General features: G+C 45.2%; 1 protein-coding gene across 7 annotated transcripts in view; it reads left to right on the forward strand.

Annotated features, from left to right (window-relative positions):
* CLYBL (citrate lyase beta like) overlaps positions 1,327-12,640 on the forward strand; it is a 260,495-nt gene continuing 249,181 nt past the window's right edge. For all 7 annotated transcript variants that reach the window (XM_021065861.1, XM_021065862.1, XM_021065855.1 and 4 more), the window contains exon 1: positions 1,327-1,446. In XM_021065861.1, the coding sequence (XP_020921520.1) occupies positions 1,382-1,446 (65 nt within the window). In that variant the 5' untranslated portion in view covers positions 1,327-1,381. The remainder of the gene's footprint in view (positions 1,447-12,640) is intronic.

Genomic DNA, 12,640 nt, shown 5'->3' on the forward strand with positions numbered 1-12,640 from the left:
GGACTTCAGATGAAAAATTGGGGTTTTACTCTAACTGCTTCTGTCCAAAGTTCATAATAACAGAAGTAAAATCAATGAATCACCAAAGTAGTAATTAGCAAAATCTTATTGTGCACATACCAAAAAGACATTTTGCAAACTGGGAGCTCAAACTGAAACATGGAACAAGGCTCAGGGATATATTGTTATAAGCAGTTTATTTAGTGAGAAGGAAGTGATTGTTTATTCTTCACAGTGATTGGTTATATTAGAATTTTCTTAAATGATAGGGAACTAGTCAGTGGTTACCTCATTTCAACCTTGGGAAATAGTTCAAGGTTTGGGTATGATTTCCAGAGGCATAAGCAAGAAATGACCTAGGTTGAGCTGTCTTGCGAAATAAGCTAAATCAGACGTTGCTTGTATGATGACATTGTTTGTCTGCTCACAGAATTTTCAGGGTTGGTCTCCATTTGTTTTTTATTTTAACGCTTTTCACTGGAAGTCGCCAGAGTTTTAAGAAAGGAATTGGTGTGATGATGATAATACTAATAAGTAATTAACATTGCTGAGCACAAGCTCTGGGCTAGGTGAAGTTTTAAGCTCTTTATATATATTGACTCAATTTAGCCTAATAGCAACCCTGTGAGGTGAGTACTGTTTCCATTACCGTCTTATAGGAGGAAACTGAAGCATGGAGAGCTTAAGAAATTTGCTCTAAGTCGCACATCTGGAAAGCTCCGTTTTAATATCTTATCATTCTCCTAACTGTGAAGACGGAGGGGTTGTATTTGCTGACAGACTGGCAGGAAGGACCTGGGCTGAAGAGTTGTGTTTGCTGCCCACGTCCTCAACAAGCACTTCTCTAGCCCAGAAAGCTGCCGGCAACGGCTATTCTGATCCTATTACAGGCATGTCCGTCCCTGGACGGATTAAATGTTAACCGAGGCACGCACATGGTGAGGCTCACAAAGTTTGTTAGGTAGTCTTTTAACAAAAACAACAGAAAAATCTCTAGAAAAATTGGCCAGGTCTGGCTGGGAAAATGCAAGGTCTCTCGAAAGCCGTCCTAAAAAAAACCCAGAAGAATGGGAAGGGTTGGATTCAGTCACCAAAAAAAAAAAAAAAAAAAATGCTCGAGAAGAAGCCATCCACTTGGACTCCACTCTGCCCCGCGTTACATTCCTGGAAGGTCTGAGCGCTCGAGTTGGCAGGTGCGCAGAGCGGGAGGGCGTGGCTTGCGGGGGGCGGGGCAGGCAGCTTGGGAAACGAGGTCGAAGCGGGCCGTGCGCGGGGCGGGGCGAAGTAGGGGTATCCTGGGGCGTGGCGACGTGGGGGCGTGGCCCCGAGGGCGGGGCGAAGTGGAGACGGACTTGGCGGGGGCGGGGCGCGCGTTGAGAAGATGGCGCTGCGTCTGCTGAGGAGGGCGGCGCGTGGAGCGGCGGCCGCGGCGGCGCTGCCAAGGCTGTGAGTGCAGGTCCCTAGTCCCCTCGCCACCCGGCCGAGCTCGCCCAGGGTCGGTGCCCGGCTCAGCGTTTCGGGCTGAGCGCGGCCTTCCGCGTCCCTGGAGGGAACTCCCGCGGGCCACGAGCACCGTGCGCCTCCCGCGCGCGGGCTCGACCTCAGCCAGGGTCGCCGACGGCCCGCGAGGGTCTCTCCCACGGACTGTGCCTCCCTGGGGGCCGGCCTTTGCTTGGGCCCGGAAAATGGGTGCAAACATTGGATTTCTCAGACCCAGAAAAAAAGCTAGTCTCCCCACAAATGGAAACCATGAACGTGTGGGTGTTTTATTAAAGGGAGCCTGAAATTATCAGGCTGGCCTGATGATGCCATCTTCCCCCTAGTTGTCAGCACCGCGGTTCCCAAACTGTGTGCTCTCAGGACCCCTTTATACACTGAGAAGTTACGAGGACCCCTGAAGAGTTTTTGCTTATATTTGTTCATTTTTACAGCATGGGGAATGAAAGACAAAATTTTAAACTACTCATTTAAAAATAGCAAACCCATTTGTATTTAACACAAATGGCATCTTTAATGACAAATATATTTTCCGAAAAATGAGAAGAGTGGCATGGTTGTATATTTTTGAATATCTCTTCAGTGTAATAAAGGACAATTGGAATCTCATATCAGCTGTTTTGGAAGAAGTTTACTAAAAAATTCCAGGCTCCTGCACACATTAGTTAGAAAAGGGAAGACTTTGCAGACCCTCTAAAAGGGTCTCTGGGACCCTCAGGTGTCCTCAGATCACACTTTGAGAACCGCTGGTCGAGACTAGCTTGTTTGCCCGTGTCATGCACACACATGATTCTATTCCCTGACTACCATGTGAAGGAGCTGGGTGACCCGTCTCTAAAGATGAAGAAACCGACTCTCAGAGAAGGTACATGACTCTCAAAACAGGAGAGTTCAGAAACCAAATCCTTTGCTTCTGGTGTGGAACATCTGCTTGCTCTGTGTTTCCTGAATCGATGGTGTCCCTGCCAGGGCCTGCTCAGTCTTACGCTTCCCATTTTCCCATTTCCTAGACCTGGGCCTGGTAATGGGATCACCCCTGGGCCAGAGGAGCTCCCGAAGGGGTATACCCAGACCCTTGCAGAAGGTCCCTTTTCTGGACTGTGAAGGGGCCCGCTTTTGTGGTGTGTTCAACAGTGGGTCCAGTGGCCACACCCAGTCACCTACTTTTGAGGCTCCTGGGGCTCAGCCCACGATGCTCTTCACCTCCCTAGGCACACTGGTTAATTTTCAGTATACCCATACACCGCACCCAGCCCCTGGCAGCAGGCTTTCATGCAGGCCTGCATCCAGGTCAAGTCCTGTGGGTCCTGGCGCCTTCAGAACGCATGGGGCTGGGAAAAGTAAATAAGCTGAAGGCCAACCTAAAAGGCCCGCCTAGGGATGCCTTAATTTCTACCCCAGTTGGTTTGCATTTCAACTCCAGGCCATCGGACCTGCTTCTGGAGGCTTTTTTCTTCTGTTTTTGGTCTCAGCACCATTGCCCGTAGGCTGGTGTTGACCCTTCTTCCCAACCCTCCAACAGTTGCCCCTTTACAGTGCTGTCCCTGATGCTTCCCTGCCCATCCTGTCTCCAGCCGTGCATCTCTCTGTGGCCACGGCTTGATTTATGTAGATACTCTGCCCTCAACTTGGGGGAATGTAACTCCCCATGAGTATTTGTGCTATTGCCAGGGATGGCTTTTAAATTCCCTCAGCTGGCGGAACAAACAAGTATGTGTGAATAGTAACCCGTGCATATACACACATCTGTAAATGTTTCTCATGTAAGCATCTGTATCTGTATTAAACTAAACATGAGTTCATACTGTCTCTAATTCCAACCCACTGCCACATGGATCATTCCAGCCTCCTCCCCTTGATTGTAAATTGTCACTCCAGCCTTGAGAAACCTGGCTCCCACCATATGCCTTCCAGTTACTCAGTGATTCCGTTTCAGCGTACACGTGTGGCAGTACCTGTATTGTTAGACCATACATACTCCATGGGAGAAGACTTTACCATCGAGGGTCCAGTCAGTAATCAGGTGCAGTTCCTTTCCCTTTAGTCTTATAGGGTCTGGTCACCTTTTTCTCCCATCCCCTGCAGTGAGGTTGATTCATACATTTGTAATACCCTAAACCTCTCTTGTCACAGTTTGCATTCTTTCCTGGGATCCCTCTATCTCCCAAATGATTTTTTAAATTACATATATCAAGGTTCACTATAAAGTTTGAGGCTTTTGAGAAGTACGTAATATCATGTGTCTACTGTAACAGTATCATACCTCCCTAAAAATCCCCCTGTGCTTTATCTATTTATCCATTCTCTTCTCCTTCTAAACTCTCATTTTACTGTCTCTATCATTCTGCCTTTTCCAGAATGGCATGTAATTGGGGTCATCCAGTGTCTTTTTAGGCTGAGCTCCTTAGCAGTGTGCATTAGGTTTCCTCCGTGTCTTTTCATGGTTTGTTAACTCATTTCGTTTTAGTGCTGAGTAATATTTCATTGTATAGATGTACCACAGTTTATTTATCCATTAACCTATTGAGGGGTATTTTGGTTGTTCTAGTTTTGATTATGAATAAAGCTGCTATAAACATATGTGTAGGTTTTGTATGGACATACGTTTTCAAATCAGTTGGGTAAGTACCTACGAGTATGAATGAGCGGGAAGACAATATTTTGCTTTATAACAAACTGTCTTCCAAAGTGGCTGTACCATTTTGCATTTCCACCATCAGTGCTTGAGAGTTTCTGTTGCTTTGTGTCCTTGCCAGCATTTAGTATCTTTAGTTAAAAATTTTAAAGCTCTCGTAATAGATGTGTAGTGTATAGTGGTATATGTTGTATCTTAAGGTGTAAATTTGTTTTAACTTGAAATTACCTGAAGTCAGAGGATGGGGAGCACCTTGTCATGTTTTGTTTGTTTGTTTGTTTGTTTTTGCCATCTGGGTATCTTCTTTGGTGAGGTGCCTATTCAGATCTTCTGCCTCTTTCTTATTTGGGTTGTTTCTTTATTGTTCAATTTTAAATATTATTTGCATATTTTAGATATAAGCCCTTTATCAGATATATGTCTCGCAGATATTTTCTTCCCGCCTGGGACTTGTCTTTTCATTTTCTTAACAGCATTTTTCACACAGCAGAAGTTTTTGATTAAAGCCTTCTGAAATTTTTGATAAGCCTTCTGAAGACAAGCTTATCAATTTTTTTTCTTTCATAGATCATGCTTTTGGTTAAATATTTAAAAACTTATTGCCAAATCCTAGGTCACATAGATTTTCTCCTGTATTTTCTTTTAGAAATTTTGTAGTATTGTGTTTTATACTTTGGTCTAGGATCCTTCGTGAGTTAATTTTTATGACGAGTGTAAGGTCTGTCTAATTGATTTTTTTTTTTTTTTTTTTTGCATATTGATCTAGTTTTTCTAGCCCAATTATTGGGGGGGAAAAAAACCTGCCCTTTTTCCATTAAATTGCTTTTATTCCTTGGTCAAAGATCAGTTGACTATATTGCTGCTGAAAAGCAGCCTCTGCTCCCCAGTCCCAATTGAAACACTGAGAGAGTTTTGGGTGAAGTAGAAAAGGGTGATTTATTGCTTTGCCAGGCAAAGGAGGGCACAGCAGGCCTGTGCCTTAAAAACTGTGTCCTCCCTTGGGGAAAAACCGAGGGACGTTTTATAGTCTTATGGGAGAAAAAGAAGGCTATATAAGAATCAGGGTTGGGACAGGCACACATTCTTTTTTCTCTTGGAGAATTCTGGTCATCAGAGCTGGCGTTGGGAGATTTTGGTGTAGTCCGGTGGTCTTCTAGGATATGACATCCTGACCTTTCCTAGAACGGATATACTTGCTAAAGCGTATGTTTTTCAGAGATTATGAAAAATTAGGAAAGTATCAGAAAAGCCTCAGGTGCTTAGTGTAATTTTTAACTCACAAGCAGCTGTGTTCAGGGTGCAGTCAAGCGAGGAAAAGGTGCAGGGAGAGCTCTAAGTTATTTGTTCCTAAACGGCATAAGGGGTGTAATTTTTCTATTTGAGGTGCATAAGATGTCTGCATCAAATTCCACACTATCAATTCATTCCTTCCATCTCAATGGAAAAAGGGAAATGGGTAATTGTGCTGGTCTGGCTGCTTCCTGCTGAATGGGGGGCGACGAAGGGGGCTTCTCATGGAAGGAATGAACACTGTGTGCCATTCAGATGGGGCCAAAAGATGGTTTTTGTGGTCTTTTTACGTAAATATGGAATACGATATAGAAATAATTTTATCAGAGCATAGGTACTTATTCCTATGAGAAGGACTGAGACAATAAATTTAATTATAACTGAAAAAACTGAATGAATGCCCTGAGGAATCCAGGCCATTGTATTGGAAAATCAGCTTGAAACGTCATTCATCAAAATCACTTCAGAGGCAAAAGCATCTGCACCGTTTACTTTTTGTATCTGGGTTTTTGTATCATCAAGTAAAGTGGAGATATTTCCTGATTCATCTGGTATGAAAGTACAGCACTTTGAATGGGTGATGGTGAGAAGCAGTGAGAGTATTTTAATGCCATCCGATTTTGTAAAACTGCCGTTCTCATTGGGGCGACCTCACTGTTTAATAAGACAGTGCTTCTCTGGCTGTCATTTAAGGCTCGTTGAGTAAATTTCACCAGGGCTTCTATATGGAGAGATGAGCTTTCAAGACCTACACTAGGATTAAATAATCATACCCTTTGAAAACTGATGGTGTCCATCTAGTATGGAGATAAGGGAGATAAGCAGTTTTGGTAAATTGCAGTGATTTCCCTTGAGCCCAAGGGAAGCCTAGAGTGCATCTGCCAGTCCATCCTCGGGGAAGCATGGCTATGCCTGGTTCCACAGGTCCATTGGGTACCATTAGGAGCCTCTGGTAGATTATGGGTCTCTGTATCCAGTCTGTGGCAAACCAATCACTACCTTTTTTTTTTTTTAATAGCTTATTTAAATCACTACTTTTTAATGTAACCATATTATGACCTTATTCTAGGGGTGTCCATCCTAGGAACTGGTGGAGTTTGTCTGATGATAGAAAGTGTGGTTCCTTTGTTCCCAGCATAGAGATGCCTTGTAACTTAATCTCTCACATTCTGGAGTCAACCAGAAAAGGCCATCTTTCAGGACGTGGTGAATCCCTCCAAGATGTGATGGGGTCTTGTGTAATTTCAGGTCCTTTCTTATCTAATCTCTGGGCAGACATTCTATTAGATTGTATGGCGGCATTGAGGGAAAAGAGGAAGTTGTGACCTTGTTCTTGTAGAGTATCATTGATAGGCCACTTAGAGGGCTGAAAATTAGTGACATCAGTGCTGAGTCCCTGTGATTCCGGTCTTACTTCAGAAATAAACTTGGCCAAATGCACCCAATCAGATCCATGCAAGGGGGATACCCACTGTGGTAGCCCAAATGACCCAGAAATAGGGAGTTTCCGCATATCCAGCAGTCAGAATAATTAAAAGAGTCAGCACAGGAATAGGCCCAGTGTAGGAAAGTATATTTAAGAGAGTTTAGGGGCGAGGTTGGGAGCATGAGAGACATAAAAGACTAGCTTAAGGTGCTCCGTCCTTTCGTCGAAACAGATGCTTGATGTCCTCCGGCAGCTGAGACGTCCACTCCTCGTGGCTCCTTTTGTCTTTCTGAGGGTGATCTGGATGTGCAGCAAGGGGAGCCCCCTTTCTCCTGGGGTGGCGTACCCATGATTTTACTCCCTGGAGCTTCAGGGCAATGTGAGCAGTGAGGACGTCCTAAGGCCCTTTCCATGGTTCTTCCACTTGTTCTTCAGCTCCTGGTTCTTTCCAGACCTTGAGTAACACTTTTGTCTCTGGCTCAAAAGGGGTATGATGGAGTTTCTGGGTGAGGAGGGGACCTGGAAGACCTAAACTCATGACTTGTGGTTAGTAATTGACTGAAGTGTTGAATGTATTGTTTAACTTTTAATTCCTGGGCTAAGGCAGAAGTTTTATTTCCCTCAGTGGAGGCGAGGGATGGTCTTCCCTGTAAAACCTCAGAAGGGCTCAGCCCAGACTTGCTTCTGGGGGCTGCCCGTAAATGGAGGAGAGCAGTAGGCAGCACCGTGTCCCATTTGAGATGGATTTCTTGGCAGAGCTTGGCAAGAACCTTCTCTAAGGAATGGGCCATCTTTTCTGTCTTTCCTGTGGATTGGGGTCTCCAGGCAGAGCGCAGTTTCCCTTTAACGCCAAGGGCTTTATTTACAGCGTGAGCAACAACTACCGTGAACGCTGATCCAGTGTCACTTTGAATGGAGGCAGGACGCCTCCATACCTTGTTATTATTTCTTTAAGGAGGGCCTTGGTTTCCTCTCGTGAATTTTTTTTGCTTTCTTTTCTTTTTTCTGTTTTTTTTTTTCTCTCCTTTTTTTTTTTCCCCTGGGCTGCACCCATAGCACATGGAAGTTGCCAGGCTAGGAGTCAAATTAGAGCTACAGCTACTGGCCTACACCACAGCCACAGCAACGCCAGTTCCGAGCCGCATCTGTGATCTATACCACAGCTCATGGCAACGCCGGTTCCCCGACCCACTGAGCGCGTCCAAGGATCAAACCTGTATTCTCATGGATACTAGTCGGATTCATTTCCCCTATGCTGTAACGGGAACTCCCTGTCTTGTGCTTTTTCTGTCCTCATGGGGAATGCCTCAGTTCTTTGTGAAAAAGTGTCAACAAATACTAATAGGTATTTTATGCAACCAGTAGTTTGCAGCATTTGTGTAAAACCTACTTGCCAGTCAGCACAGGGGTGTTCCCTGGCATTTTGAGTCCCTTCCAGTAGCCCCTGTTTTCTCATCTTAGGGTTATTCTTTAAGCAGATATAACAGCTTCAAGTCACTCTCTGGATAGTTTGTTGTAAGTTGGGTCCGCAGAGATAAGGTCTGAGGAGGTCCATAGGGCATCTCTGCTATAACGTGTGCTGTCCTTTGTTTTATTCTCGACCATACCAGGGCAGCAGACAGTAAAATTAGTCCATCATTTTCTATTGATGGCTGGGGTTGTAGGTATCAAAACCCTAATCTTTTGCCCTCTGATCATCTTCAGGAGTGTAACGGGGTTTTATGTTGGGATAAGGCTACCTGGGCAGCAAGGCCCCAACAAAAGCCTTGCTTAAAGCTGCCTGTTCGGCTGATTTATCTGCCATCTGGTTGCCCCGAGCCACAAATGAGGTCAGTTTCTGATGTCCTGAACCATGTATGATGGCAGTGGGCTCTGGCTCAGAGCAGCCCTGAGAAGTGCCAAGATCTCTGGGGCATGTTTAATGTCTTTGTTATTTGAGGTTGATAATCCTCTTTCTTTCCACATTGGCCGGTGTGCATGCACCACCATGAAGGCATATTTAGAGTCAGTAGAGTTGTTTGCCTCTTTCTTTTTTGACAGTACCAGTGCTCAGGTCAGAACAGTTAACCCTGCCTTTTGAGCAGATGTGTCAGGGGGTGGGGTGGTGGCCTCGCTTACCTTTGGTTCCGTGGTTGTGGCATATCCAGCTCCTCTCTGTCCATTGCTCATGAGGCTGCTCCCGTTGGTGGACAAATCCCGACTGGCCTTTTCTAGTGGCCTGTCTGACAGACTGAGTCGGCTGGAACGACCATTTCTAATACCTAAGGCAATCATGACTGGTTTGTCCTCCCCCAGAAGGAGTAGGCATCAGAGTGGCAGGATTTAGGGAGGTGACTGAATGGCGACGTTCAGATTGTCAAGGAGAATGGCTTGGTATTTTCCCATCCTGCCTGCGATGACCCAATAACCCCCTTTTTGGTTCCAGAAGCACCAAAACTTGATGTGGTGCATATACTTGTGGTGGGTTGGCCCCGGGTGAATTTTTCTACTTCCTTGAGCAGATTGCATGTGACTGCCCCTGCTCGTAGGCTAGGAGGCATCTAGGCTGCCATGTTGTCTAATTGCTTTCATACATAAGCCACTGGTCTAGGGATTTCTCCAGGCATCTGACTCAGCCCTCCTAAGGCCATTCCCTGTCTTTCATGAGTACACAGTTGGAATTCTTTCTGTAAGTCTGGTAATCCTGACGCTGGTGCAGTCATAAGTTTGTTTTATGGTATCATAAGCTGTTAGACATCCGCCTGTCCATACCAGAGTTTCAGATTCTTTGCTTTCAGAGCTTCCTATAAAGGTTTGGTGATAAGCCCAGAATTGGGAATCCAGATACAACAGAATCCAGCCATGCCCAAGAATCCGAGGAGTGGTCTGTGCTTCTTTGGGATGCTAAGGCCACAAATGACTTGTTTTCTATTAGCCATTAGGCTCTTGGTCCCTTTTGAAATTTGAATCCCAGGTAAGTCACTTGTTGTTTACATATTTGGGCTTTTCTGTCTGGAGCTTTAGAACTGCACCATGCCAGGTGATTTAAGACTGTGATGGTGTTGGGCAAGCAGTGTTTGGCATCAGGGCTGGTGATCAGAGTATTGCAAAACGATACCCTGATCAGGGTGGAGCCCTAGCAGATCCTTGGCTAGTATTTCACTGAAAAACTGTGGGCATTTTTAAGTCCCTGAGATAATTCTGTCCAGTAGTATTGGCTGGAGGCCTTGGTTTCCACATCTCGCCATTCAAAGGCAAACAATAATTGAGATTTCTTTTTTTAATGGAATACAAAAGAAGGCATCTTTTAAGTCAAGAACTGTGAAATGACTGTAATTTCCTGGGATGGTGGTGAGCAGCGTGAATGGATTTGGGACTGTGAATGGATTTCTTCCAGTTTCTCGTTAATGGCTGTAAATCCTGTACAACTCCATATTCATTTGTGGGGGGGTTTATTGGCAGGATGGTTGTGTTGTAGGGACTGGCAAGGTCCAATTAGGCTGCACTTAAGAAAGGTTTCTACTGTTAGCTGAATTCCTTGTATGGCTTCTTCCCTAAGAGGGTATTGTTTTTTGTTAGGGTGAGGTGCTCCTGCCCAGGCAGCCGTGCTTACTTTTCCTTCTCTTTCCTTGGGTATTGGTTCTGGTTCCAGTGCCTGTTCCGTTTTAGGAGTTAATGCTTTTTTGGAGTCTCAAGGCATTTTCTGGAGGCACTTCTACGCATAAAAGCTGTTTCTCTAGTGAAAAAGATATCTGGGCATTTAGTTTGCCCTCTCTCCCCAGAGGAGATTAGATAATCTAGCATAGAAAAAGCTTTATTTTAAAAAAATTTTTTTCCTGCAACTTGACATTCTAGGGGTTGGAGTAAGGGGCACTGTTGAGTCTGTCCAGATACCCCTATTGCTGATGGGGTTAATTTACTTATTGATGTCAGTTTGCAGTTGAGAACTGAATAGGTTGCACCCTGTCTATTAGAAAGTCTTTTTATTGAAGTTTCCGTTGTGGCACAGTGGAATTGGCAGTGGTGTCTCTGCAGCACTGGGAGGCAGGTTTGATCCCTGGACCAGCACAGTGGGTTAAGGATCCTGTCAAGTTGTGGCTGGGATCTGATCCCTAGCCTGGGAACTCCATACACCTCGGAGAGGCCAAAAAAGAAAACAAACAAACAAGCAAAAAAGTCTATTAATTGGTTCCCCACTGCTAGTTGAACCTGGAGCTCCTATGGGGCGTTGACCATTGGAGCTACCAATACAGCAAGAAGCCCTAGGCCCCCCAGTCATGGTCTCTGGATTCTCCTCAGAATTTTCTTTCCTCAGAGCCATAGCTTCTGCAGTGGTGTCTTTCTACTTTTTCCTTAGTTTGGGGCAGTTCTTTTTCCAAAGCCCTTCTTCCTCTCAGTAAGCACATTGTGCCTTTTCTGGTTTCCGTCCTTCTCTTTTCCTTTGTTGATTGAGTGACTGATTGCTTTTTAGGGCCACCCCTGCGGCATATGGAAATTCCCAGGCTAGGGGTTGAATCAGAGCTGTAGCTGCTGGCCTACACCGCAGCCACAGCAACACTGGATCCTTAACCCACTGAGTGAGGCCAGGGATCAAACCTTTGTCTTCATGGATGCTAGTCAGATTCGTTTCCTCTTAGCGATGACGGAAACTCCGACTTTATCTTTTTTCCCTCTTTGGGGAATCATCCTTCTAGCAGGAGCCTCATTGAGAACTTAGGTTTTGTCCCTTGCTCTTCTCTGGCATTGTTTGCCTTAAAGGCAGTTGCCTCTAGAAGTCCTGGACTCATTGCTTTTGCCCATCTATTCACTTTAGCTTTGTCCGGATGTCTGGAGTGCTGACTGATGAAAGTCATGTTTATCATTTTCATGTTCTCTGGGGTTTCTGGATCTATGTCTGTATATTTTCTATAGGCCTGGTGGATAGGTTCCAAAAAGGCTGATGGGTTCTGGCTTAGCTCTTGCCTAATATCTTGTATTTTATTTAAACTTTTTAGTTTAGGAAATCCTTTTCTTAGTCCAGCTAACACACACTGATGGTAATGACTTAGCATAAGGGCCCCTTGACCGCTCTCAGGATCCCAGTTAGGTTCAGTCTGAGGAAGTGCATCGTTAAGAAGTGGCGCTTGATGTAGATCAGCGTCGCAGAGGCTTTGAACCTCTTCTCAGATTTTTGTACCCACCAGCTGGCGCTCATCATTTGCAAGCATCATATTTAATCCTGATTGGACGTCTGCCCATGTAGGCGGCGTAGGTTGAGAAGATGGAATCAAGTAAGTCATCCCGACAGGAGGGATTTTGACTTTTCCAATTCATTAGGCCCAAAGGGCAGAGCTCTATAAGTCCAATAGTACTCTGCCCATCTCCCTTCTCCATTTGTCCCAACTGGCGATTGATGTAAAGGGAACTGTCCTCTTGCCGCTTTGCTTTCTCCCATCCTGGGGTGTCCCTGGCCAAATAAGTGCCCTGGTGCGTCTTTGATGGGGAGATCATTCTTTCCTCCAACTCATCGTCTGGGAGTGTGTGAGGAGCTTCTGCATCTCTTCCCTGAGAGGGAGAATAGCCAGATGAGGGCTCGCTTTTCTCCAGCAGAGGAGGGGCTGAGGGTCCCTGGAAATTAGGACTAAAGGGATTCATAACCCTTAAAGCAACGAAGTCATCCTCTTACCCTTTTTCTGGGGTTTTGGAATCCTCAGTTATCTTAACTGGCTTTTTTCCTTTTCCTTCTTGTTGTACCATCAACCTGTTACCTGGTTCTTTGCTTTCCTTATTATGCCATTGCATAAATGCCTGGACCTATAGTATTTCTCCCATTT

This window comes from Sus scrofa, chromosome 11 (assembly GCF_000003025.6).
Source record: "Sus scrofa isolate TJ Tabasco breed Duroc chromosome 11, Sscrofa11.1, whole genome shotgun sequence".
NCBI lineage: Eukaryota > Metazoa > Chordata > Mammalia > Artiodactyla > Suidae > Sus > Sus scrofa.